The sequence below is a fragment of the Impatiens glandulifera genome, chromosome 3 (genome assembly GCF_907164915.1).
Source record: "Impatiens glandulifera chromosome 3, dImpGla2.1, whole genome shotgun sequence".
Taxonomy (NCBI): domain Eukaryota; kingdom Viridiplantae; phylum Streptophyta; class Magnoliopsida; order Ericales; family Balsaminaceae; genus Impatiens; species Impatiens glandulifera.
In genome coordinates, this window is record NC_061864.1 from 6,429,176 (window position 1) to 6,457,007 (window position 27,832).

Consider the following 27,832-nt stretch of genomic DNA (forward strand, 5'->3'; position numbering starts at 1 on the left):
GACAAAAGAGAGGAAATCGGACATAATATCCTATGAATTATGTTAAAATTTTGGTTCTTAGTTGTCCTACTAGATGGAACTCCAAATTCTTAATATTTTAGACATCATTGACAAAATGGGTTGTGTAAAAGCTTGTCATCCAGTGAAGAATGGGAATTTGCAAACGAAACTAGGAAAGTTAAACGTTATTTTACAATGGGAAAGAAATATTAATTTGGAAATACACTCTTATCTAACGGTCAACGACAAGAGACAGATAGATGGAGATGGAGGGGTATCAGAATTTGACCAGATGTTGAAAAGTAGACAGTTTTATTTAAGAGACAGATTATAATGGTGCGACATAAAATAGCCAATAGAGAAGAGAGAGAGAGAATTAAAGAAATGGGTGGAGCACTTAAGGCACTGCATGTGTCGATGATTGCACATGTACTGGCCGTAGCCGGCACTGTTATGGTTCTCGTCTGGTGCATACATTTCAGGGGAGGCTTAGCCTGGGAATCTACAAACAAAGCTCTTATCTTCAATGTAAGTCTTCTTTTTTTATATATTGAAATCTATTCTCTTCTCTTCTATTTGAATCTCCATTTTTTATGTATTCTTTCCTCTTTCATCTATCTTTTGGTTGTTGAAACTTTGGTGGGTTATATTTTGCATCCATGATCCAACAGCTTTCATCAGTCTAAAAATGTTCGAAGCTGTTGTTTATTATCCACTGAATTTTGATGTCATTTATATGACCTTCTTTTGCAAGCTAATAGCTTTTCTTTCATAAATAACTAGAAAAAACAACTCTTATAAGATGATAGTAATTTGAGTACTCGATCATCTGAATCCATTGTAGTTTTTTCAAGGTGTATAAATGTTTCAATTGTTCTCAAATTTAAACAAAATGTCAGTTTAATGTTTGTTTGTTTTTTTGGCTGAGGGTCATGCTAGCCAGCACAATAAAACCGGTCACACAAAAAAAAAATAACAAGCCAAATATAATATTGCCATTTTTTGGTTTCAGGACCAAACAAAGTGCTAATAAATGGTCTTTGAAATGCCTTGTGTCCTTATAATAAGTATTTGTTGTGATTTAACATTGTTTTCTTTTTTTGTGTTTTGGGGTCCTTCTCAGATTCATCCAGTTTTGATGTTGATTGGGTTGATCATTCTTGGTGGTGAAGGTATATTTTTGTATCTATATATATATTTATTCAATTACATGCCTGTTATTGTTTCTGGTTCTTTGCAGCCATAATGAGCTACAGGGCTTTAGCTCTGAAGAAAGAAACCAAGAAACTAATCCATCTTCTTCTACATGGGATAGCTCTCATGCTTGGCATTATTGGTATTTACGCTGCTTTTAAGTATCACAATGAGAGCAACATTGCCAATTTATACAGCTCCCACTCGTGGTTTGGACTTGTAGTCATTATCCTCTATGGTCTTCAGGTACCTACTCTATTCTGGAATCTGGATGTACATCCAAATAACATAAGATTACTTGGCAGTTTTTAAAACAAAATATTACTATTGTCAAGTATCTAGTCTAGATGTGGATTCATATAATATGAGAGATTACTTAGTAAAACAAATTTAGGTATAATGTCAATATTCTTTATAAAAAAAAAAAGGAACAAAAATATATGTTTACAGTGGGATTTGAAACCACGCCCTTTCGGACCAGAACCTTAATCTGGCGCCTTAGACCAACTCGGCCATATCAACTTTATGTTATAATAATAATTTAGTATGTATATATATATATATTATTAATATTATAAATATTATTTATTTTCTTTTTAAAGTGACGTTTTTTTATTATTCAATTGGCAGTGGATATATGGATTCGTGGTGTTTTTCTATCCCGGGGCTGCTACTGGCATCAAGGCTGAGTCCCTTCCTTGGCACATGCTAGTAGGAAGTTTTGTATTCCTTTTAGCGGTTTCCACGGCTGCTCTAGGGTTTTTGGAGAAGTTAACGTTTCTCGAGAATTCTGGATTAGCCAAATTCGGACCTGAGGCCTTTCTCATCAACTTCACAGCCATTGTCACTATATTATTTGGCATATTTGTTATCCTCGTTGCTGCAGTATCTCAGCCAATTCATGAAGTGGAAGAAGATTACAGTTACTCTGTAATTTGAAATTTGGTTCATACCATTTATTTCAAAACACTTTTGTATATGAATGGGAGGATAAGTAAAACACTTCTTTTGTATATGAATGAGATAATTTTGACTACAAATATAAGGGATCAGTAGATTTAAGGCGGCTGATCAAAGGTTAGATTGTTTTTATATTCTTAGACTGAAGCACTTGAGATTAATTGGGCCTTATTCGAAAAAAAATTATTTAAATATTTTTTAAAAAAATCATCCTTACAATTTTTCCATCAACATAAAAAAATATTTTTATTAAATATTAATATTATTTAATTCAACTTTTCGAAACCCAAAATCAATCAAATTTAGGCCTTTATCTATTTTTGGTTCATATAAAAAGTTGTTAAAAACACATCTAAGGTAGTAAAATCATTTGAGTTTTGATATGATACTTGACAAGTTTATATATGTTGAAATAACATTTAACTACATTGTCTTTGTGAAAGAAGCTCCGGCCAACATTATAGAGATCAAGGAAAACTAGAAAGTTGAGCTCTAAAACATTAAAATCACAAATGTCAAGTCCAGTTTGATTTGGTTTGGCAGTTAACTCTAAAAAAACATACAAATTTACTTCTCGATCATGTTGAAGTGATACCTAGACAACTGCTGTGGGATTGTAGATATAACAGGCCCATATCGCTGCAAACCAACATCATTATCAGCATTTATATCTGAATATTATCGTAGATACAGCAACTTAAGCTTTTGTCTAACCTGAATATTATCGTAGAGCTCGAACAATGGAACAGCTAGAAGCTTCAAGTTTTTAGGCACTGCAAAGTATTCCCTCTCAGAAAGGTGAACTACAAAAAGTTTCTTGCATTCCTGCATAACCAAAAATATAAACGTTATGTGCAAAAAGCAACCTTAGTCTAATCTAAATGTGATATAACAACAAAACAACAAATATGTATAATAGGATGAGTGTGCGAAACCAGGCTGCATTTTACCTTAGGCTTCGTAATGTGGGCAGGGCAGTAAGGGTACATTATGGTTTCAAAATTAGGCCTCCACCACATGGCCACACACTCCCCTATCTGCAGCAAATATGCAGTTCCGTATTTAATGAAAGGGAAAAAACTACAAGGAAGATCATTCAAACTATTACAAAACAATTAATTACAACAGAGAATAATACCTGCCAGTCTGGTTCAAGACCAGGTTGAGTTGCACCAAGTTTGCTATTAAGTTTTCTTTTCAAACCCTCAATATCTGTAACCAAAAAAACAAATGAATTCCCAAAAATGACATGGCAGGTGGCAGCTCTGAAAATTTTCCCATCACCATTTAACTAAAGAGTATTGATTTGATGTTACCATTCTCCCCTGGTTTCAAGCGACCACCAGGAAGTTTGCAAAATGTGTTTCCAATTTGCAGGAGGAGGACGTGTGGATGATTATGTTCCTGAACCTGCCAAAATTAAGCCATCCATTTGAAGAATCATGAGACAAATGAGTGCTAATGCTTCCAATTTTACATACAGTAGGATAAAGCAGATACTACCAAAAAAAAACAAGTTCATACTGAACACGAAGATGAAGGTCACACAGACAGAAATCTACATGCATAAGTCCATAAGCACTTACAAATATAGTAAAATAAATATCAGATTCAAGCCTAATCTCATAATAATCTTGTATTCATCAGTAGCTATATAGAAGAAAAAAGATCCCCCAGGATCATCACATACATGAATAATGAAGACGTCTGTAAACAAGCAATACAAATAATAAAATGCCAATCAATATAGTAAGTACTGTTCCTTAAGTTCCAAACAATTTAGTTTTAAGGATATTTCAAGTGATCATTTACAAGGATTATTTAAACAGGTTGTGCTGGGATAGGTTTAGTACCTTCATATCATCCTTTCTAATGGAAATTTAATACTTGAGTATGAAGTATAATGTTTCATGAAGTAATACTTTGTGTTATATTACAGATGTTCAGATCCTTGTAACTCAAAGCTTCATCACGAATAAGATTCATAAAGAAGAAAAGGTCGAAAAACATCAGTTGAATGTGAACAAATAGGTTTTGTAATCAGTCGTTTTTGAGTCTTTCAATAAGGGAGAGAAGATTACCAGCAGAATCGCTTCGACACTGGTTCGCATGCCTTCTTTCGCATAGCTGCCAATTAAGAAAAGGTATAGAATGATACATCTAGGGTTGAATCTGAGAGTTAAAGCATTTTATCTAGGGTTTCTGATTCAATTACACGCAGAGATGAACTTACTTGACTTTCATACGAGCTAAGCGATCAGCTACAGAAGTGTCCTTCTCCAACTTTGGCTCCTTCGTCCCGAATGTGTAGCTCGAGAGTGGATAGGTGTTTACCACCGGAGAAGACACCATTTTCTCTTCTCGGTCTCCTAGAATTCGCGAGCGTCAGGGGAGAACAGAGGTTTTAGGAAGCATTTCCGAATATTATATTTCGGATCAAGACCCGACCCAATTCTCATTCAAGTATGTGCAAAACATACATTTAGCACCTACTCTTTTGCCAAATATTCATTTTGTACTTTCAACTTTTAAGATAATTCCCTTAAAAATGATACCCATCAATCTTTACTCTAGGGTTCTGACCCGTTTTTTATGGAAAGGTAAAGAAAAAGTATTGTCTCTTTTGAAATTAGATTTAAATAAACAAATATTATTAAGTCATTAGATTTAAATGAATAAATATTATTAAACCAAAAACACAACTTTAGCTCATTAGTGAAGTTTCCAAACAGGAACGAGCTGCTTAAATAGTTTCAATACTATAATGTATGAATATTGAGGAGTGTCAATAATATTACACTCCACAAATTACTCGTATAAAAACGACACACAAAACACTTTCATCCACTCAACGTGTCCAAACACTTCAAGAATCTGAAATTGAATGAGAACTTTTCATTATCATCATAAATCAATAGATTACTTACCCTGGTTTCTAATTTTAGAGTTATAACAGATAAAATTTTGATAAATAAATATAAATGTCAGTGATTATTTTTTGTTTATCAAATTCTCGATTCTCTGATAGCATCTTCAGGTTGGAGCTAAATATTATTGCTTATATGTTATATTTGTCTTTTATCATTCTATTATTGTTGCCCACTAACTAGATTTTCATTAATCAAGTTAATACAATCTAATATATAAACTCGATTATGTATTAACAATATTGTAACTAAAATATGATTAAATTTTAATATTTAGCTTTCTCAATTATTTTTAAAGGTTGGCAGCACATAAAATTTTAAAACAATTCGGTAATAGGTTGATTATAACGGTAACTTATATGTTATCTCATTGTGAAATATTAGACTTTAAAATCAGTCTATACATACCACATTTTCAATAATTAACGTAAACTCCTTATAAGAGTGGTTTAAAGGTATTTATATATAGTATAAATGTTTGTTATTTTTAAAGTGTTTCTAAAAAATAAAAATACTAACAATTAATATTATTATCTCAAATTAAATCATATAATAGTCCAAACTTATTATATTATATCAACTACCAAGAGGTAAGTGACTTCTTCCCAATATAGTTATGTTTCAATATTTTATTTTTTAAAATTGTTATTTTTATAAATAAAATAAAATTATTTCATATATTACATTACTCAATTCATTAATTAAAATATTTTTTTTATAATTATTTCATTTAAAACATATATTTCATCATATATATCAATAATACCATTAAATATTTTACCATAAAAACTTACTTTCTCAAAATTAACACTAAATATAATTTTTAAATAATTTAAATTGATTCAAATACCACCTAAACAAACCAACCCTTATCATCACAAAATCATCCATCCAAAGGATTGCAGTTTGCAATATACCAAACCGATCAGAATTCAAATATCAATCATTCTCATATTTATATAAAATATAGTATACGTACTGGTTTCCCATTTTTACATAAATCTATTAAAAAATCATTATTGCTAATATAATTCACACAAAAATAAACATGATAACTATATAATATCATATAAAAATATATACTCTCATATCTATAATCAAACAATATAATAAGTTTTCTTTACCAATTTAACCTAATTTAATGAGCACAAAGTTATTGAATAAATAACTCACTAGAATAAATGTTCGATTCTCATTTAAAATGTCTTAAGTTAAAATGAAGATTATTCTAGTAATCAAGAATAAGTTGAAGTCCACAATTAATATGGGTATGTTCTAATTTCCTACAAATTTAAAAAGAAAAATTAGGTATAATATTATTTAAATAGCAAAGATACAATAATGTGTAAGCATGTAATGAATTAATAACTAATTGCTTCATGGTAGTGAAACTAATTTTATGCAACAAACCATATATAATTATAGATTTCATATTAAATTAATGTAGAAAATAAAATAAATAATATTACCCCCTCTCTCTCTCTATATAGCTAGTTTAGTGAATGAATAATTTTTCTCTTGCCTTGATAGACATGCAAAACACCATTCCATCCACCGGCGACCAGCGTACATTGATCCTCAGCTGCTGCCGTCGTCTGCCGCCAGCAGACACAGCTGACGAAGGCGGCGGCGCCGCCGTGGTGGTCGTCGGTCCCAATGCCGTTACACCAAATGGGCTCGCCCCATCTTTTATCATACACAAAAACTTTATTATTTTCTGACCCACAGCTCAATAGCCCACCACTTCTCCATCCAGATAGGCCCACAAATCTTCTGGTGTTAACATGGCCCACGTATGTCCGAATCAGGCTCTGATCCGCTGTGCGCCAGAGCTTCAAACATCCGTCAGTACCCGACGTCACTATCGTCTCATTATCGATGAATCTTACGTAAGCCACCGTTTTGTTATGCCCTTGGAGCCGGAAAACCGGTTCCGACAGTTTACGTATATCAAACCCGTAGGCCTTCCGATCAGCACATCCAACGGCAACCAATTGCCCACATGACGGGTCGAATTCAACTGAACAAACCGAGCTACAGTTCGGATTCCCGGGTCGGATTATCGCGATGGAATTCCCACCCTCGCATCGTGTATCCCACATTTGCATTGACCCGTCGTCGGAAGCCGACCCGCCTATTACCGGATCCGAATTAGAATAATCCATTGCCCATACCCGACGACCACCGTGCTCGTCTCTTTCGAAAACCGGCACCCGTTTCTCGAGGTCATATTCGGTTACAACTCCGTCGTAGTCACACGATCCGATAACCCGACTCGACGACTGAGGCTTCCACCGTAAACCGCTTAGCTTCGCCGGAGTGCAGATGAAGTAATCGCACGCGCCGGCATGCTCGGGTGCGTTTACATCGGTCGACAGAGAAGTCCAGTTATAGACCCGAATTTTCCGGGCGATGCCACCGGTGGCAAAGAGGGTATTTGATTGGTCAAATTCGACGACTCCGAGCGTGTCTGAGACAGCGCCGGCGGCGGAAGAGGAAGAGACGACGGCGGAGAGAGAGAAATCCCACTCAATTCTGGCTGGTTCTTGATCTTGATCGACAAAGATTTGATCTTTTTGTTCGTTTAGTACATGTAAATCTAATGGTGGCGGTAATTCTGATGGATTTAGTTCATTAAGGTTAGAGAGGGAGAGGCGAAAAAGTTTCTCATTTCCTTTCATTTCATAGGAACTACTCTGTTGTTAGATAGATCTTCTTTAAGATTTGTGGCCAATGAGAGGCTGCAAAATGTCTTGGCTAACTTATTAATATATTGTTAAATGTTATATCCTAGCTAACTCAAGGAGGTGTTACATTTTTATTTTATTTTATTTTATTCTGATATTTTATTTTTATTTTTCTGGTCGACTAAAGAAAGAACATCCAAGTTCCACGTTTTGATACCTGCCAATCTTGCTAATTAATTAAATAGATGCCATGTCCCTTTGTGGCTTTGTTACTATCAAAATTCAATCTCATCTACCTCAAAATAAGATTGTTATTTTGTGTAAAATTGTTTATAATACAATTAAATTGCAATTTCATACCAAAATAAATTGGTTGTGTCAAAAATCAACCAAAAGTTAACATTTTTTACTAAAAAAAACTAATTATGAAATTAAATGTAAAAGTTGAAAAAAAAAACCTTAAATCATATTTTGTTTAATAAGCCTGGATCTTAATCAAAATTTTCAAATAACTCAACAAAATCAATTATCACATCACTCCATTTTTAATAATCAAATCAATCAATTCATTAACCAAAATACTAAAATACTCATTATTTAAATTATTATTATTTATTTTATTTATATATATGAATATCTTTTAAATCTTTTTACTAAAAAAATATCCTTATTTTTTCAAAATCATCACCCATAATTATTATTTTCTTCCTCTAAATTATTTAAATAACCTGATCAAAACGAGAAGCCTAAGTCATAAACAAACTCTATATAGTATTATTCTGAACAATAATTTAATAAGGATTTAAATTAAACTCAAATTATAATAGGTTAGTTACCATTTGTTTTGATAAAAAAATTTGTTTATGGAACGAATCAAGATAAAATTCTATTTGAGAAGATTTTATGATCCACAACTATATTCTTTTTTTTTCTTTTTCTTTTTCTTTTTTTTTGTCTTTTTCATTCTTTGTTTTTGTGTTTTCTATTATTATTTGGAATTATTTGTATTCAACTAATATGTTCAAAAATAAGCAAATCATCATTGCCAATAGAGTGTCACATTTATGGAAAAATAATAATTAAATTATTGGACAATTTCACTTAATTTAGTAATTCCAATAATTTTTTTTTATGATTTTTAAGTATAAAACATAAACTATTACAATTATTTATTTTAAAATAATATTTAGCCCCAACTTTTCATTTTATAAATTCTTATTTAGTTAAAATTATTTAAATAGCTCACAATCTTTTTATCTATCTCTCATGAGTCTCATCAATCAAATTAATAAAATTAAATCAAAATTATCTCTATATTTGTTTTAAAAAAAATATTGTATTATTAATTTTAAGTAATTTTTTTATATAAATTCCTCATTTTCTCATAACCTTTAAACAAGAAAACTTTTTTTTTATAACAATGACATGTACAAAATACAAATATAGAATGTAGAGTGAGGCTCTATTTTTATTTTTATTATTTTTTCAATCTATTCAAATGCTGAGTTATTACTTAGATGATGTATCTGCATATTAATTGATTTGATTGGATGACTTTAAGGAATGCATATAATGTAAATCACTTTATAATTTATTTTTTTATAAATAAAACTTTGCAATAAAGAGAAGAGGATTAATATATCTCATGTAGTAGTGTTTACTATGATAACTAAGAGTGAATGTGGTGGAGAAAGATACCTATAAATAATAATAATAATAATAATAATAATAGAATATTTAATTACATATAATAATAAAAATATATTATTTAAAATTAATAAAAATATATTGAATAGTATAAAGTAGGAAGAATAAAGGTGTGGTGTTTGGTTGTGTGCCTCATCATGAAGTGCCATCCTCACCACTCTTCATCAGGTTATTACGTGGACCATGTCATGCCAAAGCCTTTCTCTTTATCTTATCAACCTTTATTTGATCAATAGATATTTATATACTTTCCTTTTTTATCATCTCATCATCATGTATGTACATCACAATTTATTTTTCTTCTGAGTAATCAATAATTGATACAACTTGTACAAATTATTGATTTATATATACATGAAGTATTATTTCTCAAAACTGAAAAAAAAAAGAAGAGTATATTCTTGTATGGATGAGCTAGTGGAATCCATACTTGCATGAAATTAATACTAACAAAAATTAGGCATAATCATAAATAATAAAAAAGAAAGTAGGTTTGTATCTCTTTCAAATTGCTTTTTTTTTTATTATTATTATTATTATTATTATATATATTTTATGTTTTAATATTTCAATTTTTTTTTTTAATTTAGGAAGTTTAAAATGGTTTATTGAAAACCGAATTTGTCACTTTTGATTAGAGATGACAATGGTACATGTATACGATACTCATGGATATCCGATAATTGAATTCATGTATTTTATACTGTGGTAGGAAATAAAAGAGTAGAGAAGGTACATGATTGTACTCAGAATCGGGGATGAATAGCGTGTTAAATCTAAACTCGATACCCGACTATATTAGTGCGACCTTTATGTGTCAAATCATGACAATTATCACAATAAATATTTCATTTATTTTATTTTTACTCACACTCCAAACATTCCCAAAATTATTATTTCTATATCATGCATTAGTGCATTACTATTAGTCAATCTTTAACTTAAAATTTTTTCAATCTTTTCATTAACTTTTTTTTAACTCTATTACCAATAAAATTGTTATATTCTTCGATTATGGTCACCTATGCACACTTTCTTTAATTATATTTATTTTTCTTTAACCTCTACAATCTTATAAATATTTAATCGGGTAAAAAAGTACATGTCGAGAATCAGGTATCCGGCGAGTCGGGAATGAATCTAAATAAAAAACACTCGACGTATCAGATAGTAAAATAAAAATTGAATTTGGAGACGAATATTTCACTACCATGAGAGTTAGAGGATGATTTTTTTGACGGATAGGATATCCATTATCATTCCTACATTTTATCTCTATTAGACATTCACTCTTACCCCTTCAACTATAATAACAACAAAAAATAATTTAAAATTTAAGTCTAATAATACATAATACTTAAAAGATGTTTCTTTTCTTTTTAGAGAAAGGCTTGTTGTTTAGAAAAAAATTGCACGGTCCTTCAATACATTCTTAGGCCTAGTTCGGTTTTGAATTATTCAAATAATTACAAAAATTAAATATCACTTCACTTTCATTCTCATCTATCAAATCAATTAATTTATTAATTAAAATACTAAAATACTCTATATTATAAATTATTATTTTTTATTTTATTTATATATATCAATACTTTTTAAGTTTTTTTTTTAAAAAAAAAAAAAAAACTATCATCAATTAACATTTTTTACCTCTATAGATTATTTCATTAATCCCAAAACTGAACCAGGTCTTACTGAAATTAAAACTTGAAATATTTTGGATTTTAAAATATATATATTAAATTGAAAATATACATTTTTTTAAAATAGTGAAACAAGTTTTCATGAACCCAATTCCTTTTCAAGGTTACAATCATATAATTTGTCATGGCTCTAACATCGGACAAAGAAAAGATGTAAACAAATTCCACACCTTACCTTTTGATTTCCAGTTCTTGATGACATGAAGATCATGCATGGTAATGGAGGAGATAGGCAAATTTAAACAATGAAGTGATTGATAATGGATAAGAATTGTTTGTCATATTCTATCTAATATATATTGGACGTTGTTTTCAGTCTCCATCAACTATATATACAAAAGATTCCTTATCACATTATTATGGGATTCAATTTTACCCAATCCACCTGGCCCTTCTATCATAGTCATCACAGTTGGCAGATAATTTTTATTTTTTATTTGAACTTAAAACATTAATATGAAAGACACATTTTGTTTCTGAATCAAAAACTCAAAATAATTAATATGGATGAGTACGTTAACTTACACATATGTTTCCTAAGAACAACCTCAGATCTCTCGCCTTCTTTGCATGTTCGGGGGATAATGCCTCGCTTTCAGACTCACTCGAGTCAATCAGCTCGATGACTTCAACTTTAGCCCGTTCATGTTTGGAAACACATGGCCGGGCTACTTGCCCTTCAGGGCTGCTGCATAAATCGATAATGTCCACGTACGAAGAATCCTTCTTTATCGTCGGCTTGGAGGGGGAGGAGCCAAACGTGATTTTGTTGTTGGTCATATCTGCTAATGGGCGTCTGATCTGCATAGTTCCAATGGGGAAACGAGCGAAAGTTGAAGTCTGAATTGTTTCACTATCTCTTTCAATTTCAAGAACCAGATTTTTCAGTTGTAGATCGACTACATCCTCATGTGCCACCTTGTCAGACTTCTTTTCCCTTTGTTGTTTAGGTTTCTGTTTCTTCCCTAGAGCTCTACTTTCCACAAACTCCAAAATCTTTTCTGGACAAGCACTATTCAGAAAACAAATAGGAGAGTTAAATAATCGAGGCATTGTTTTGATGTGGGTTATTTAAGATTTATTTCAAATAACCAACTACCTAATGAGCAATATTATTTAGAAATAACCACCTAATTATAATTAATCAACTAGCCCTAGATAGATCAAACAAGGCTGTTTGTGTTACTACCTCTCGAGTAGATCAGCTGGAACTATGGATGTTTTAAGACCATCATCACGTTGTTCCCAGGAAACTTCAAAGCATTCAATTCCCTGGACTATTCGACGCTTGATTATTGCAGAAACAGGGCATTTCACTGGCATCTACACAACAACAATTGGGGAATATCAGTCAAACCAATGTAGTTTGAAGAATGAAACAATTGGAAACAAAATTCATATATATATGGCGGTTTCTCATCTTGATCAGGATCCGAATTCAGATTCAGAAACATAGAGTATTTATTTTTAATTCTCAGACAATCAGAAACCATAAAGAAAAGGTACACCTTGTGAAGTGGTAGCTGAACTCCCTGCTCGGTTGATGTAGAACGTAAATTAGCAAACTTCCTTAGATCTCTTTCAGCAATCTTGGGCAAAATATATTCATCTGAAGAGGGTTTTAAAAATGACTAAAGACCCCTGAGAAACTCTTCTTGTTTCTAACTAATAAAGGTAAATATAACTAACAGCACAAAATCGAGAACTTGATTATAGAATGAGAGACCTGTTTTCTCTGAGGGCCACTCAAAGAAGTTGAAACATATCGCCTGCAGTTTGGCACGTTGGAATGGGAAGGAAACTAGAACCCTGCATAATTATTACAACTCAATCGCAACCCAATATATTTTTATTTGTTGAATCAGCATAATCTTTAGTAACAGCAACATATATCTAAAGAGTTAGAAAAGCTCTATACTTGACCTCTGAACAGCCTTGGATTCAGCAGTGTGGCATTTTGGCTTCATGTATGCGTTGATTACTTTCTCTAACTGTTCCTTCCCAGGACCATTGATGCTTGATTCATTCTCTTTGTTATTATTGCATATCAGATTGCTACTATCCTCTTGTCTCTTTGACTTGTTCTTCTTCTTCCCAATTAACAGCCCCTCTGTTGCAATCTTATGGAGAATGGCATCATTACCAACTGTTTTGACAATCTGGCATGCTGATTCCTATTATTCAAAATGTTACAACCATAAGTTCAACAAAATGTTTAATACTTCAAATATTAAATTAAACCACTTACCGGACCAAGGCCATGAACTCCCGGGAAGTAATCACTGCCAAGAATAATCGCCAAGGCAATCTGAAGACACACAAATCTAATTAAATAAATCATAACTAAGCTAAAGTTTTTTAGTGATTAGTAGAAAATTTACCAAGGAGTTCCTTCCAAACCCGAGTTTTCTTTGGATATCAGCCATTTCATAGCAAACAACATAACCGCCTTCCCCTAAATTGGCAAGGATGAATCAATGGTATGCATCTAAGATGATGAAAATCTTAAGAGAAGTGGATGGACTCACCAAGGCATATATCTCGGTATACTGTTCTTGCACCAAAGAGAAACGCGTCTGAATCTGTAGTAAAACATCCATCCTGGTGGAATAGTTAAAAAGATGATCATAGTGAGACAAGATAGCTTTCAGGTACAGGGAAAAAAATGTATACATGTTTTACTACTTACACATTGTGACTCTGAGTTCAAGAGAGCGCATTGTGCTTCACCTTCCTCTATCCTGAATATTTAATGTTAGTTTCTTCTTCAATTTTGTTAACAAAAAATAGCCTCAATCTAAATCCATCTTACCCGTCTAGACAAGGAATCCCTAGTGCCAGCCCAAGTAGCTTAGCATCTTTTATCATACGAGAAAAATCTGATCCTTCATTTCTCCTTAGAGAAGAAGGCCGTTTCTGGGAATTTGTTTCATCTTGTATGGGCTAATCTTGGGTTAAGAAATTTCAATTAATAAAATAAAGAACTCCATTCAACAGATAAGTCAAGATATGACATCAACACTCATACCTCAAAACCAAGATTGAGGCGTCTTCTGTAGGTGGATAATTTAATAGCGGGAATTGCACCATCTATGCATCAAACCAGACGCCATTAAAACAAAAATATATGAATATGATGCAGTACAGTCATACCAAGGGCCAACCAACCAACCAACAAAAGCTTAAGTATTTGAAGAAGAAATGGGTTTACCTGTTACAAAGATAAGACTGCAATTCAAAGCTATTAAAGCTCTAAGGCGGTGAAAGAGACCTCTTAGATGAAGCTTATCCGCCAGGGCAGAGTGAGATTTATTGACATTTTGAAATTGAACCATCCAACAAGAGAGATCAATGCACACTCTCTTGTTCCTGCGACACCCAAAAAAAAAGCTCCAAATTTTGACACAGCCCAATAAATATATATGCGAGAATTATCTTTTGGATTTCAGTACATGAAAGATATATATAATCGAAGATAGAAGAAATGGATAATAATAATGTGAGATTACTAACTGTAGATGATGAAGAGGGAAAGTTTTCTTGCAAGATTCTAAGATGTCCCATAAGTTCTTTACACCCATAGCCTATCCCGCTCTTATGCCCTCAGTTGTTCTCCTTCGGGGCACTGCCTTTTCTACCCGGTTAAAACTCTTCTGCCGTCAAACCCATGTCAAGAAAGACGTTGGTGAGTATCTTAAGAGAGAGAGGGGACGAATGAAGCAGATCTGAGGATATTTTGAATGTCCTTATTTTAGGGCAGGAGGAGACGTTAAACATCGGACCATGAATTTGAACATACACGCTCATACAAATTTGTGATTATAAATTTTCAAATTTTAGTTTTAAATTAATTTTAGTTTTGCCCCTCTAACTAACAACTGACCACATTTTTTGCCATCCCACTAATAAAATATGATTTTGCTCCTTTAATTAATTAAAATTAACTTTACTTCGTACTTAATATTAGAACTTTTATTACACCCTTAATTTGTGATCTCTAAATTTTTTAATAATAAATGTTTTGTAAGTATTTTTTACTTTATTATATCATTATATATTAATACTATCTTAAATTTATTTTTTTATAAAATTATTCGTTTATTAAAATTATTACTAATCATTTTTTTTACCAGCTTAGTCTAGATCTATTTTGAATTATAGTTTTGACAAATTTATTATATATTTATTTGACATTATTTTGTAATTATTTTTTATTTATAGGATATTTTTAAAAATTAATGATAAAATAATTGAAAAATTAACTCACAATAAAAATTTAAATAGGAATAGATTAAAAGTAAACATATATATATATATAACGTTGTTAGCAGGCTAATCACGGCAAACTGGGTATATACGTAGCTGGCGGTCGGGTCTGATTCATCCGGACCGGGTCAAAAATAGAGGGGTTTCAGCCCATCCCAAGTTCCTTGTTCGTCTCTCGCCCCATTGTCCAACTCCCGAATCTGATGATCCATGGCTCTGATCTGATCGGTGCCGCGAGACAGAAATAGGGGCTTTCGCTTCAGCAATCTTCGCGACCACCGACCTTTTTTTTGCTTGGTAAGTTGCTTGCTTCATCAACTAACTGATTGATGCCTTGATTATTAATTAGCATACATTGCTTGGTTAGTCTCAAAATGCGATTTTGGATCTCCACTCGAAATCTTTGTGAAATTGCATTAATTCATAATAGATAATTTGAGTTTTCTCATAAACTCACATTGCATCTTGTTGGGTGCAATTTTCAGTTGATCGACCGACCAACATTTGTATCAATCAATCTCGTAAAATGAAGCATCAAGGCTGGTATATAAAGGTTGCTGCAGTTTCAGCCTTTATCGGAGCTTCTATGGAGCTTTTCATGATCAAAACCGGTTTCTGTGTGAGAATCTTCCTTTCTCCATCTACCTACTCTAATTTTCATTTTTTTTTAATCTCTTTCCATTCTCATTATCAAGTTTTGAGCTTTCAGTGTTATTCTAACTACTTAGCTAAAATGACCAATGGGTATATTAATTAGGGCAAGAACTACACTTTCAATTACTTGCCATTTTGAACTGCACTTGTTGTATGAATGATAATGGAGAACCTCTCATGGAAGAGAAGCTGCCTAGAGGACTTATATATTGTTCTTGAGTTTTTCTCACTATTATAATACATGATTTTTTTAGTGACAACTTGTTTGCTTAACTTGTTTTGAATGGGAATTCAAGTTAAATTTTCAACATTTTTTGTTTCTTTGTTTGTTTGTTTTAGAGTAGATTTGCTGTACAGATTCAATTGTAACCCGTAATGCTTATTAGCTAGCTTAACCAGATGCAACATCAATATACAATGATAAACATTTTGATGAAGGACCCTCTTTGCTGTCTCGCAGATGACAAAGTAACAGTTTTGGAATCGGAGAAGAGAAGTTGGGAAAATTCAGAGGAAGCTCAGGCGATGCGAAACGCCCTTAATCCTTGGAGGAACCGTGAAGCACAACAAGAGAACGAATCTTAAATCGTTCATTTGATCACAAATAAAATTCAGATTATAAGCTTTGTTTTAAATTGCAGAGATTTGAGATTTCAATGAACTGTTAGCTCATGTCAGTAAGTTTGTTTTAGCTTTGAATTTTATGTGAAGAATAATAGGGTGTTGTATGCTGTTCAATTTGGAAGCAAAACCTTATAATGAATTTGTCTTATCTAGTTTTATTGAAACCGTTCAACTTTAAAATTTAGATGGGGTGTATAATAATAGAGGACTTTCAAATTATGATATTTTATTTTATTTTGTAATTGATAACATATATTTTCTATAAATAAAGCGAAAATTAATAATGGAAGGGAGAGAATGACAAATATATTGTAGAGTTTATAATATTATAGATACAAGTAATTGTCAAACTCTATCAGCCTGCACAAGATGCTAACTAACCTTTGGTCTGATTCACATTAAATAATAAGTTGATTTGAATTGAAATTATGGAATGTAATAATATATTGATAAAATATTTCTTTACTTGATATGATTAGAAGGAAATAGTTGAAAAGACAAATTATTTTATTATTTTATTTATTTATTTTTATTTTTAAAAAAGTTTATTTACATTAAAATGAAAAAAAAACATTTAAAACAACGAAAAAGCATGATATAAAAAAAAATAAACGGTACTTAATAAATTATCGAACTCGTAAATTTTTTTAGAAGAACGATTAACTATCAAATAGATTCTACTAATTTTCCTATACGAATTTCAGAATTATAATAATATTATGAATGATATGCATCATACGACTACGATCAATGAAAATTCGATGATTTCTCCCCAATTAGATAGTCCACCAAAATATAATTTGGATGATAACTAAAATATGTAAGTCTGTCATATCAACTGCATCGATCCAAACTTTTCAGCAATTATCCAAAGACTCGTGCATCACTCAATAAATTTCAGTAATATTCTACAAAAGACCTTAAATATTAGTCACCCCTCGACAATGCAAAAATAAGTGCGTTGTTGATTTAACATTTTCGTGACACATACGACTATGCATAATATAACATTATTTCATCTACATATCATCCGTTAGAATTTTACCATGAATAACGCTCCGTCAAAAAACGAGATATTTGATGGAATATTTGACTCCCAAAGTTTATCCAACACAAATTATATAAAATAATCTTAGTGAACAACTTGTAGCAATGTCTCACATGAAAATTATCCATATTTTGTCAACGTATAACGTCTTGTTCAAACGGGGACATTTGTTTGTGTCCTACCAAAAGTAACTCTATTATGGGACGAAATTCCAATAATATTTCATCTTCTTTTATATCTAATTCGGCTAGCAAAACTACTAGATCGAGAATCAAACATATCATTAATTATGATATTTATACATATAACAATGTAAGAAAGTTCATGATACATTGTAACTAGACTTTTGACACTACAACAAATGTCATACCAAAATCTAATCGAAGAACCATCCCTCATAATAAATCTAGACTACTCACGAAACTTTTATACATCGAATAAATTCCCCTCCAAATGATACACTTCACTAGATAAATAGACATTTTGGTGAACCAATCACATCAATCATTACTATTCGGTTCCGTTGAAAATCTACTACATCATTTTGATAGAAGAGCCTTATTAAAAAAATAAGATCTAGAATATCTAGACTTTCTTGATCTTTAAAACATTTAACATCATCTCAACTAATTAAGTAGATGACAAAACGATGAATTAGAAGATTCTCATATAAATTTACACATTATTCTCTCTTTTTTTCATCGGCACACTCTTTGGGAGAATGAATAGAGATATTATATATGTGGCATAGATGAAAACACACTTTTAACGAGGATTAACTCATCTTTTTTCGAACTTATTTTATTTTTCTATCTAGACCATTTACCTTTTATTTGAGTGAAAAGACAGAATTATTAAAATATTATTCAAATAATCTTAATTGAAGAAAATGTGAGCAGGCTGATTAACATGAATAAATGACACTAATTGCAATGGCATTCCAAATGGCACTTATGACATTTGTTATTTTATTCTCTTAAGGCGGCTAATTATATATATATATTATTGACTTATTGTTCATATATTATTATTAAGTTCACCATATATATATAACAACAATTTATAAAGTCAACCGCTCATGGTTGAAAATAAAATCACTATTACGTACTACTACATGCCAGTTCACTGTATCCAGCATGTTAGGTTAAGAAAAAATGGTCAATTAATATTAAACTTGTATTTCCCATCCATAAATAATTAATATTAAGCCATTAAAATAATAAAATACAACCAACCCAGCAGGCTCGATTTCTCATTATAAGTAGATAGATTAGCTACTTAAATTAATAACACTCTCTCTTGACCATTACTTAATTCATCTGCTAGCAGGCTTTGAGACATGAGAGCTCCAAATTTGAATTGTATGTTGTTCATATTTTTACTAGGGTTATCCTTCATGGTTCACATGTCCACCTGCAGAAGATTAATCGAGAAAGAAATCATCATGTCCAAAGAAGGAGGCTCGGCGTTTGTGGGTAAGGTTGCAACGACGCTACTCGATCAAAGCCGCGCCAAGAAGAACTCTGGCTCGATGAAGGTGGTTTCACGTAGGTTGGTTCCCGAGGGTCCTAATCCACTTCATAACTAGTTGGGATTTTGTTTAGAGTGGCAATTCATTCATACATATGTACAACTATTATCAAATTTGATTGCTTTTCATTTCATCTAACCCTTTATTTTTGAAGTCTCTCAGTTTATGAGATAAAAAGAATAAAAAAATGATATCTCTTTTAAGGGATTAGGTAGTGCAAATTGACACATTAAAAAAATAAAAATGTCTCTATTTATAATCCAGCTCTAGTACATATAAAAAAAAATGGATTAGATTATTTAAGCATTTTATAAAAATAAAGGATAACATAAATAAAAAAGTGAAACCTAGGGATTTAAACATTCATAAGGACAGGGTGGTAGTTTGAGTGATAAAGAGGGGCAGTTTCGGAGTTAGAGAGATATCGAGAAGTCGGAATTTAGGAGCCAAGCAAACTGAAAATCTTCTCTCCGCCGCCACTTTGTGTGTAGATTTTTCCAAGGTATGTTCCTCATATTGCTGCTGCCTGTAATCTAGTTTGCATGTTTGATTGAACTTGCCGACGGATTGATATCCTGTTTGATTGATTGATTGATTGATTGATTGATTGCACATAATATATTGCTGATTTCGAGATTTTTCATTATAGATACGTACCACTTTAGATTTGATATATGAGTCTGAGGAAATGATAGCTGATGAGAGGGTGGTCTATTTGGAAACAATCCCAAATAATTCACCACAAACTAGCTCTTGGTGATGGCTCTGTGCTTATGTATATGATTTTGAACAGCTAGCAACTATTAGTTTTCTGATGTTGTTCTTGTAGAATAATGAAAATCTAAGTTATTGATCTTAAGTTGAAAATCTGTTTAGTTAAAACATTTTAGAATTATTTCACATGATACTGCTGGACAAATGTTTAAAATTTGAAATGAATCATGTTGCGGATGATGTATGTAAAATAAATCCACTTATGACTCCACATGTTGCTGCTTCAGTTTTACAAGGAATGTCTCGGAGAAGGATACATCATGATTATATTAGTAGTTACAAATAAAATGTTCAACTTAATGCTCACCAAGATATAGCACATGATTGAGATTTGAGACCATGGAAGATTTAGTATCCTGTATCCCTATAGGCTATAGCTAATCCCAAATAATCCAGAAAATGGTTTTAGTTGAGTTGTATTTGAGCTAATGTGATCGTGGTTCAGTTTTTGTAGCATTCAGTAAAGAAATTAAGCCAAATATTTTGTGTTTAATGTGAGAATTTCTTTGTCACTGTTTCAGGGTAACAGGGAGTGGTGGCGTCTATCATAAGTAGGGGGGAACTGACAACCAATCGTATCTTACACTATGAAGTATGTTTATGTTGAATTATAGTTCATTTTTTCAGCTAACTTTGCCGGTCTCTGAAGAAAGCGCTTTTCACTAGTTATTATTTTGGAAAGGCTGTAGATGCCATGAATTATTGTGGATAATAAATATTAGCTTACAGAATCTACAAGTCTTGCATTGGTCGGGTGTCCAGAAAATTGATGATCACCTGCAATTTGTAAAGGATCATATGCTGATGTTATCGAAACTATGTACCGGTGCATTTCTCCCCACGAAAAAACAACTTCACGCTTATATTTCTTGTCAAGAGTATAGGCTTTTAGCAACATCTTTCACTGTTTTTTCTTTTATTTAGTATGCATCTCTAGGGATTAAGACCCTTCTCAAAAACCATCTGGATATTCTTCCTGACATTTGAAGATTTTTTATTTCCTATTTGACTAAGCATCACTGTGGTGGGTTGCACTGCCTTCATTATATTATACCCTTTTACAGATGGCATGCTTAGTGTTGGTTCATATGTTTAATTGACTGTTTTTTTCTGGCTGTATTAGCTCTGTGATATTAATTGTGTTCTGTCCCTTAATCTGAAAGTTATGCTAAACCTAGTGCTTTTTCCTATGTCTAGGGGCCGTGTGAAATGGGACGAAGCAAATATTGGGGATATTGAGAAAAACAAACCTGTTAGGCAGAAAATAACTGAACCCAAGACACCATATCACCCCTGGAACGATGACAATGGTAAGTTCAATTATGAATTCAATCTATTATCTACATATGTTTTGCTTCATTTGGGACCTTGTTAAGTTTTATTTCTGCATTTAGTTTCACACTTTATTGATTTGATGCTACAAAGGGCTAGAATTGATACTAGAGGATTAGTTATTTTTTTGCTCTGCATATATAATCCTAGTAGAAATATATTTTGGAAAAATTCCTATTGATCATGGAGTCAAAGACAGTTGTTTCTAATGATGCTCTACCTTCATACATTTGAAAGACTATGGCCTTGTTTGATCTAGGGTTATTTGAATAACTAAGTGATTATTTCCAATTAACCTTGTTTGACATAGGTTATTTGGGTAAAAATGATGAGTAGATTGTATTTTATTTTGTTTGAATTAATCACAAATAATCCCTCTTCAGAAGGCCTTAGAATGGACATGAATTAAAAGAGATTGTCCTGCCTGACCTGATGTAGAACTTTAGAAATTTGATTTGAATAAGTAAATAGTAATTGACTAGCCTCTGAAATTGATGGTGTTACAGGTTCCTTGTCTCCGGATGGTAGATTCGATGATTGCACAGATGATGCCATGCATGCAGAAGCAATATGTTCGGCTTTGAACAAAATGACTTCTTCTACTGGGAAAAGATGTCACAAGTCTGATGGCTGGACATGGTCAGATGATGAAACTGTCCCCATGGATCAAGATAAAGATGATGATGAAGGTTCAAATTACTGTCATTTTTGTTATTGCACCCAGAAAATTCTCATTCTCCGACACACACCATTAATCACCATCTTTTTTATTTATTTATTATCCTGTCAAATTTTCTGAGACAGAAAGTAGCAGTTCAAATTTTCAACAGCAGAGACGAGCTCACTATGATGAATTCCAGAAAGTGAAAGAACTTCGAAGAAGAGAATCCTTACTGGAGGGTGGTTCTGACGAGGAGAATGGGAATGAGAATGAGAAATCATCATTAAGTGAAGGAAAAAGAATAAGAAGAGATGTTGAGATTGAAGATGGTGGTGGACATGTTCCAGAGCAGTTTAAACATGTTGCTTAAGTGGATTGAATTTGGATTTATGAGGTTGTGGTCTCTAAATTCTATTTCAAAGCATTTTGACTGAACGTGAAATTAAACCTTTGTCTAAACAAAAGAAGTAGAAGAAATCATCGGATGGATGTTCTCGCGTTTGTATATGGTTTACCTTGACATGTTTCTTGGTTATCTTTTCCTTTTGATGTTTCTTTCATTGAATTGAATCATTTTATCATCATAAACTAGATCAACTATTTTTTTCTTATTGGTTGTTTTGTTATAATCATTTGCATATGATACTAGAAAGTTGTGTTTCAATAAAATGAAAAATATTTTATCATGATCAAGTCATTTAAAATTTTGAATTTTCCTCCAAAAGTTTTAAATACATTTAAATGAATCTTATATTAAATTTTCAATTTTACATAAATAAACAAACTGTATTTACAAATTCAAATAAAAAAATATTATAATTAATTAAATTAATGTAATTAATTTTATAATTACAACTTATTTATTTATTTATTTATTGTCGTTACATTAATTTTATATTTAATTATATATAATAATTATAATGTGTAAGTAATATTTTTTAAATAAATTTTCTAATTTAAAATGTTCTCTCAAATAAATTCTTGGACATAAATTTATCTTAAGAAGTATTAGACTGTTAGTTATTATAAATTTTAAATATTCTTGATATATAAAAATTTAATAGGTAATAATTTCCTTTTTACAGTTTCCACATAATTTTTTTTTTTTCTGATATGGGAAAAAGACAAATAACACACTAAAAAAAGATGGTACAATGGTTTTAGTATGGACATGGTGGTCCCAGTATATATATATTATTATTAAATGAAAAATAACAACGTATTTTTGTTAATTAAAAGAAGATTTGTTTTAAATATCTAAATATAATAATTCAATTCTAATTTGATACAGAACTTGGTTATGCATGTAGTATTAATGGTTTTGTAAGTCAGAAAAATTCTTGATTTTATGCAAAATAATTAAGTCAAATACAATTGTTTGAAGATAATTACTTTGAAAATTGATGATAAAAAATACTGAAAATAATTTTTAAAGAAACAATTGTGTGGTTGTAACACACACACTTGTTTGCATGATTGCTAATTTTCACCAATTAAAAATGAGAAGAAATAGTAATAATAAACATCCCTTGATTACACACACTTGCGATATTCCATAACACATGAAAAACATAGTTAATAATAATTTGACAAAAGACATAGTTTAATAATTAACATTACATATGAGCTTGTTTGATACCCGTGAGGCTCTTGAGCACATTAAGCATTGTAGGCCTCTTTGCCGGATTCTCAGAAACACAAACAACCGCAATCTGGAGCGTCTGTAACATCGTCATCTTCGATCCCGAATTCAAAACCTCTCGATCAAGAACATCAACCGCCATTCCTTTCTTCATCTTCTGTACAGCCCAACCCACCAGATTCCCCCCTTCAACTTCCTTAAACTCCGGCCCCGTCGGTTCCTTCCCACTCACAAGCTCAAGTAATATCACCCCGAAGCTATAAACGTCTCCCCGAGTCGTGCATTTCCAGCTCTGCCCGTACTCCGGCGGTATGTACCCGAAAGTCCCAGCCACATCAGTACTGACGTGAGTTTCGCATGCACTTATCAGCCTGGCCAAACCGAAATCCGCCACTTTCGGCTCAAAATCATGGCTAAGCAAAATGTTACTCGCTTTAATATCTCTATGTATCACATGAGGAACGATCCCGTGGTGGAGAAACGCAATCCCACGGGCAGAACCGGTCGCAATTTTCAGTCTCATGTTCCAATCGAGTTTCTCGAGCCCACCCGTCCGGTTCCTCAACCAATGATCTAAGCTTCCGTTTATCATGTACTCGTAAACAAGCAACTTTTCCTCCCCGTAAGAGCAGTAACCCAGAAGGGATACTAGATTATTGTGCTTTACCTTTCCCAGGGTCTCCATTTCGGCTAGAAACTCTCGATGGCCCTGCGTTTTCGCCTGGTTTAGCTTCTTAACCGCTACAGCCTTCCCGTCAGTTAGAATCGCCTTGTAAACGGTTCCAAATCCGCCATCTCCGACAATACATGACTTGCAAAAGTTATTGGTGGCTTCTAGAATGTCGACGAGAGTCAGTTTCAAGAGCGGCTGCTCAAATATAGCCACGTTTATGCTTAACGGCTCCTTCGAACGGCTGCTGCTCCAGAAATACAGATTCTGATCGCCGGGGCTGTTCAGTTTTCTTTCCTCGTTTTCCTCACAATCGCTTTTACCAACATTTTTACAAAGCCAACGCTTGAATATAATCGCCAAGGAAAGGGCGATCGTCGCAGACCCGACAACTACAGACGCTAGCCACCAAACATTCAACCATGCCCCCCTATGGACACATTTATTGAAACAGAGATCCTTATTCCCGTTAAAAACAGAGCCAGAAAGGTTCCCGCAAATCCCGTTCCTCGGTATCAATCCTTCGAGACGGTTATCGGCAAAGTCCAGCGAGAAAATGTTTTCCAGGTTGCATATTTGTTCCGGGATAAAACCCGAAAGCATGTTTCCGGAAACATCTAGAAACTGGAGCTGTATAAGGTTTCCTAATTCAGACGGTATCTGGCCGGAGAATTTATTAGCATGTAGATCCAACGACGTCAAGTACGACATGTTTCCGAGAGTATGGGGCAAAACTCCGTCGAATAAGTTATTGCTAAGATTAACAACCTCAATCCTCCAAATTAAAGGGTTTACGAACAGACGATGAATATGACCAGAAAGTTTATTGTTGTCGAGATACAGGCCAATCAGGTTCCCCATTCTCGAGAGCGACGATGGAAGAGTGCCGCTGAGCTCGTTCGAACTCAAATCTAAATGTGAAAGACCGTTCAGATCGCCAAGACTGGACGGAATTTGGCCAGAGAGATTATTTCCTGTCAAATTCAGCTTCACCAAACCCAAAATTTTCCCCAAGCTCTCGGGAATTCGACCATCGAGCTTGTTTTGGTCGAGGTACAATCCCTGAAGCTTAACTGCCTGACCAAATTCATCGGGGACATTGCCGGATAACGAGTTTCCGGAGAGATCTAACGTGGTGAGATTCATCAGCCGAGATAGAGAACCCGGAATCTCGCCGGAAAGCTGGTTATTTCCGAGAAGAAGCTCGACAATGACCAAACAGTTCCCGAGCTCTTCTGGTATTTCACCGGAAATCAGGTTGTTTGAGACGTCAAATACTCCGTGGTGCTGAACGTAGCTCGAATCCGGCATGTTGAGCTGCCGGAAGTAGTTTGATTCTTTTGAAGGAATAGAACCGGATAGATTATTGTAGGAGAGAACCAAACACTGTAACTGAGAAAGATCGGTAAGTTCCTCAGGAATAGAGCCGTTGAGGGAGTTACTTCCCAAGTCCAACGTTGTCAAGCAAATGCAATTTCCAATCTCGTTCGGGATTTCACCTTCAAGGAAATTGGAATTCAAATTCAGCACAGAGAGGTTAGTGAGATTACCTATCTCCTTAGGAATACTTCCTCTTATCCGATTATTGTTAAGGGCCAGCCTCTGAAGTGAGACAGCATTGCCGATTTCAGGGCCGAGAATCCCTTCTATACGGTTCTTAACAGCCGTGAACTCCAACAGACTTGACATACTCCACAGTTTCTTCGGAATTGGACCCGTGAAGTTGTTGAAATCGAGATCAAGAGCCACCAATGGAAGATCGGTGATATACTCAGGAATCGAGCCAACGAAATGATTGTCATCCAGATTTAACACAGTAAGATTCCGGCAGTTGATAAAGACATTATCAATCGTGCCTGTCAGGAAGTTGCTGTCAAGATCGATCTGCGACAGTGACGCGGCATTGCAAAGCTCTCTTGGAACAGGACCCGTCAAGAAATTGTTAGAAAGACTGATATGACTCAACATCGAACAGTTTCCGATTTCCGGAGGGATTGTTCCTGAGAACTGATTATACGTGAGTAAAAGTGAATCAATATGATCCCAACGCCCGAGCCAAGATGGCAATGGCCCAGAAAGCTGATTCTTCTCCACAGAAAATGACACCATCGGTAAATTAACAAGCTCCTCTGGAAGAGAACCAGAGAGAGAGTTGAAAGCGAGAACTACGGTTTTCAGATTTCTACAATTACCGAGCTCCGAAGGAATGGATCCGTTTAACTCCGAGAGACCCAAGTTCAGTATTGACAAGTTCTGCAACTTCCCAAATGATTTTGGAATTGAACACGCCAAAGGGTTATAAGAAAGATCAAGTTTGCTAAGAGATTTTAATTCCGACATCGTTTCCGGTAATGGCCCTTGAATAGAACAGGAAGGAGAGAAGAAGTTTTGAAGTTTGGTAAGTCGACCAATTTCGGGAGGCAAACGCCCAGAAAAATGGTTCATTCCAATGAAAAGATCAATGAGGTTGACCAGAGCTCCAATTTCAGGCGGGATTATCCCGGAAAGTGAGTTATTGGAGACATCAAACGAAGTTAAAGAGGTAAGATTAGATAATAGAAATGGATCAAGAGGACCTGTCAGCAAATTGTTTCCAAGTGCAAGGAAATGGAGTCCGGCAAGATTTTGAAAACTCGACGGGATATTACCGGATAGGGAATTACCGGAGATGTCAAGCCACTGGAGATGAAAACTATTCCCGATCTCCGGTGGGATTTTTCCGGTGAAAAAGTTTGAGCCGAGTTTAAGAGTTTCGAGGTGTATAAAACCGCCGAGGGAAGTGGGTAACTCGCCGGACAACTGGTTTCCACTCAGGTTAAGATTCTTGAGGCGGCGTAAACGAGCAATATCCGGCGGTATGTTTCCATAAAGAAGATTGGAAGAAAGGTCGAGCAGGAGAAGGTTGGATAAAGAGAAAAGTGAGGTGGGGAGTTGTCCTTTCAAAGAATGGGATGGAAGAAGGAGTGCAACAACAACGCCATTTTCACAATCAATGCCTTTCCATTGACAGTGAGAAAGTTCGGAGTCCCAAGAAGAGAGAATGAATGGGTTCTCAAGAGAATCTCTGAAGGAAAGCAAGTGTTTTCTTTCTGGGTTTTGATCATTCTGCAATCCTACTACAGAGTGGGTGACGAGAAACAGAGAATGAAGAAGAAGAAGAAGATGAAGAATGAAGAGAAGATAGGGTTTAGCCATCGCCGGATTGAAGAAGATTGCCAGTGAAATATTCTTAGAGAACGTTTTCGATCATTGAAATTGCATGAGAGAGAGAGAGAAGAAAAGTGTTTTCTTGAGAGAATTTGAAGAGTTGTGAATCTCTTTCAACCTTGGGGGGCAAATATATGTGAATTAATTTTGTGGTCATCAAAATAAATAAATAAAATTAATTAATTTGTGAAAGAAAAAAAATATAAACTTAAGAGTCATCGATATATATTCAATTTTCATTACAA

General features: G+C 33.4%; 6 protein-coding genes and 1 long non-coding RNA gene across 7 annotated transcripts; 3 read left to right on the forward strand and 4 right to left on the reverse strand.

Moving 5' to 3' along the window:
• Positions 1-331: 331 nt before the first annotated feature.
• LOC124932780 (transmembrane ascorbate ferrireductase 1-like) lies at positions 332-2,293 on the forward strand. Its single transcript, XM_047473458.1, has 4 exons — positions 332-528; positions 1,124-1,172; positions 1,241-1,440; positions 1,825-2,293. The coding sequence occupies exons 1-4, from the start codon at positions 334-336 to the stop codon at positions 2,131-2,133; spliced, it is 753 nt and encodes a 250-aa protein (XP_047329414.1). The 5' UTR covers positions 332-333; the 3' UTR covers positions 2,134-2,293.
• A 328-nt stretch (positions 2,294-2,621) lies between these two features.
• Positions 2,622-4,562, reverse strand: LOC124931686 (pre-mRNA cleavage factor Im 25 kDa subunit 2-like). The gene is made up of 7 exons (XM_047472210.1): positions 4,388-4,562; positions 4,236-4,281; positions 3,471-3,564; positions 3,293-3,366; positions 3,105-3,191; positions 2,869-2,979; positions 2,622-2,793 (listed from the first exon to the last, which is right to left on the reverse strand). The coding sequence occupies exons 1-7, from the start codon at positions 4,504-4,506 to the stop codon at positions 2,722-2,724; spliced, it is 603 nt and encodes a 200-aa protein (XP_047328166.1). The 5' UTR covers positions 4,507-4,562; the 3' UTR covers positions 2,622-2,721.
• A 1,899-nt stretch (positions 4,563-6,461) lies between these two features.
• LOC124931150 (WD repeat-containing protein RUP2-like) lies at positions 6,462-7,824 on the reverse strand. Its single transcript, XM_047471546.1, has one exon. The coding sequence runs from the start codon at positions 7,760-7,762 to the stop codon at positions 6,572-6,574; it is 1,191 nt and encodes a 396-aa protein (XP_047327502.1). The 5' UTR covers positions 7,763-7,824; the 3' UTR covers positions 6,462-6,571.
• A 3,766-nt stretch (positions 7,825-11,590) lies between these two features.
• LOC124930802 (single-strand DNA endonuclease 1) lies at positions 11,591-14,921 on the reverse strand. The gene is made up of 13 exons (XM_047471160.1): positions 14,692-14,921; positions 14,390-14,547; positions 14,207-14,268; positions 13,991-14,121; positions 13,868-13,919; positions 13,707-13,779; positions 13,560-13,633; positions 13,427-13,486; positions 13,102-13,352; positions 12,905-12,987; positions 12,687-12,787; positions 12,368-12,501; positions 11,591-12,190 (listed from the first exon to the last, which is right to left on the reverse strand). Exons 1-13 carry the CDS (start codon positions 14,757-14,759, stop codon positions 11,695-11,697), a joined length of 1,743 nt encoding a protein of 580 aa, XP_047327116.1. The 5' UTR covers positions 14,760-14,921; the 3' UTR covers positions 11,591-11,694.
• Positions 14,922-15,584: 663 nt separating this feature from the next.
• On the forward strand, positions 15,585-16,906 carry LOC124933026. Its single transcript, XR_007098806.1, has 3 exons — positions 15,585-15,741; positions 15,930-16,061; positions 16,559-16,906. It is a non-coding gene; the product is annotated as an uncharacterized LOC124933026 (long non-coding RNA).
• Positions 16,907-19,665: 2,759 nt separating this feature from the next.
• Positions 19,666-22,679, forward strand: LOC124931636 (protein phosphatase inhibitor 2-like). The gene is made up of 5 exons (XM_047472150.1): positions 19,666-19,803; positions 20,597-20,667; positions 21,273-21,385; positions 21,914-22,096; positions 22,212-22,679. Exons 2-5 carry the CDS (start codon positions 20,663-20,665, stop codon positions 22,436-22,438), a joined length of 528 nt encoding a protein of 175 aa, XP_047328106.1. The 5' UTR covers positions 19,666-19,803; positions 20,597-20,662; the 3' UTR covers positions 22,439-22,679.
• Positions 22,680-23,600: 921 nt separating this feature from the next.
• LOC124931979 (leucine-rich repeat receptor protein kinase EMS1) lies at positions 23,601-27,651 on the reverse strand. The gene has a single exon (XM_047472572.1). It carries the CDS (start codon positions 27,573-27,575, stop codon positions 23,685-23,687), a length of 3,891 nt encoding a protein of 1,296 aa, XP_047328528.1. The 5' UTR covers positions 27,576-27,651; the 3' UTR covers positions 23,601-23,684.
• Positions 27,652-27,832: the final 181 nt, after the last annotated feature.

Bases quoted from the DNA above. Each gene is read 5' to 3' on its own strand.
- LOC124932780 (XM_047473458.1), top strand. From the start codon at position 334: ATGGTGCGACATAAAATAGCCAATAGAGAAGAGAGAGAGAGAATTAAA. The intron at 529-1,123 runs GTAAGTCTTCTT...GGTCCTTCTCAG, and splicing joins ACAAAGCTCTTATCTTCAAT to ATTCATCCAGTTTTGATGTT. The intron at 1,173-1,240 runs GTATATTTTTGT...GGTTCTTTGCAG, and splicing joins GATCATTCTTGGTGGTGAAG to CCATAATGAGCTACAGGGCT.
- LOC124931686 (XM_047472210.1), bottom strand. From the start codon at position 4,506: ATGGTGTCTTCTCCGGTGGTAAACACCTATCCACTCTCGAGCTACACA. The intron at 4,282-4,387 runs GTAAGTTCATCT...CTTAATTGGCAG, and splicing joins TTAGCTCGTATGAAAGTCAA to CTATGCGAAAGAAGGCATGC. The intron at 2,980-3,104 runs GTAAAATGCAGC...TTGGTTATGCAG, and splicing joins CCCACATTACGAAGCCTAAG to GAATGCAAGAAACTTTTTGT.
- LOC124931150 (XM_047471546.1), bottom strand. From the start codon at position 7,762: ATGAAAGGAAATGAGAAACTTTTTCGCCTCTCCCTCTCTAACCTTAAT.
- LOC124930802 (XM_047471160.1), bottom strand. From the start codon at position 14,759: ATGGGTGTAAAGAACTTATGGGACATCTTAGAATCTTGCAAGAAAACT. The intron at 14,548-14,691 runs GTTAGTAATCTC...TGGGTGTCGCAG, and splicing joins TTCCCTCTTCATCATCTACA to GAACAAGAGAGTGTGCATTG. The intron at 14,269-14,389 runs GTAAACCCATTT...TTTGATGCATAG, and splicing joins CAGTCTTATCTTTGTAACAG to ATGGTGCAATTCCCGCTATT.
- LOC124931636 (XM_047472150.1), top strand. The intron at 21,386-21,913 runs GTAAGTTCAATT...ATGGTGTTACAG, and splicing joins CCCCTGGAACGATGACAATG to GTTCCTTGTCTCCGGATGGT. The intron at 22,097-22,211 runs GTTCAAATTACT...TTTCTGAGACAG, and splicing joins AGATAAAGATGATGATGAAG to AAAGTAGCAGTTCAAATTTT.
- LOC124931979 (XM_047472572.1), bottom strand. From the start codon at position 27,575: ATGGCTAAACCCTATCTTCTCTTCATTCTTCATCTTCTTCTTCTTCTT.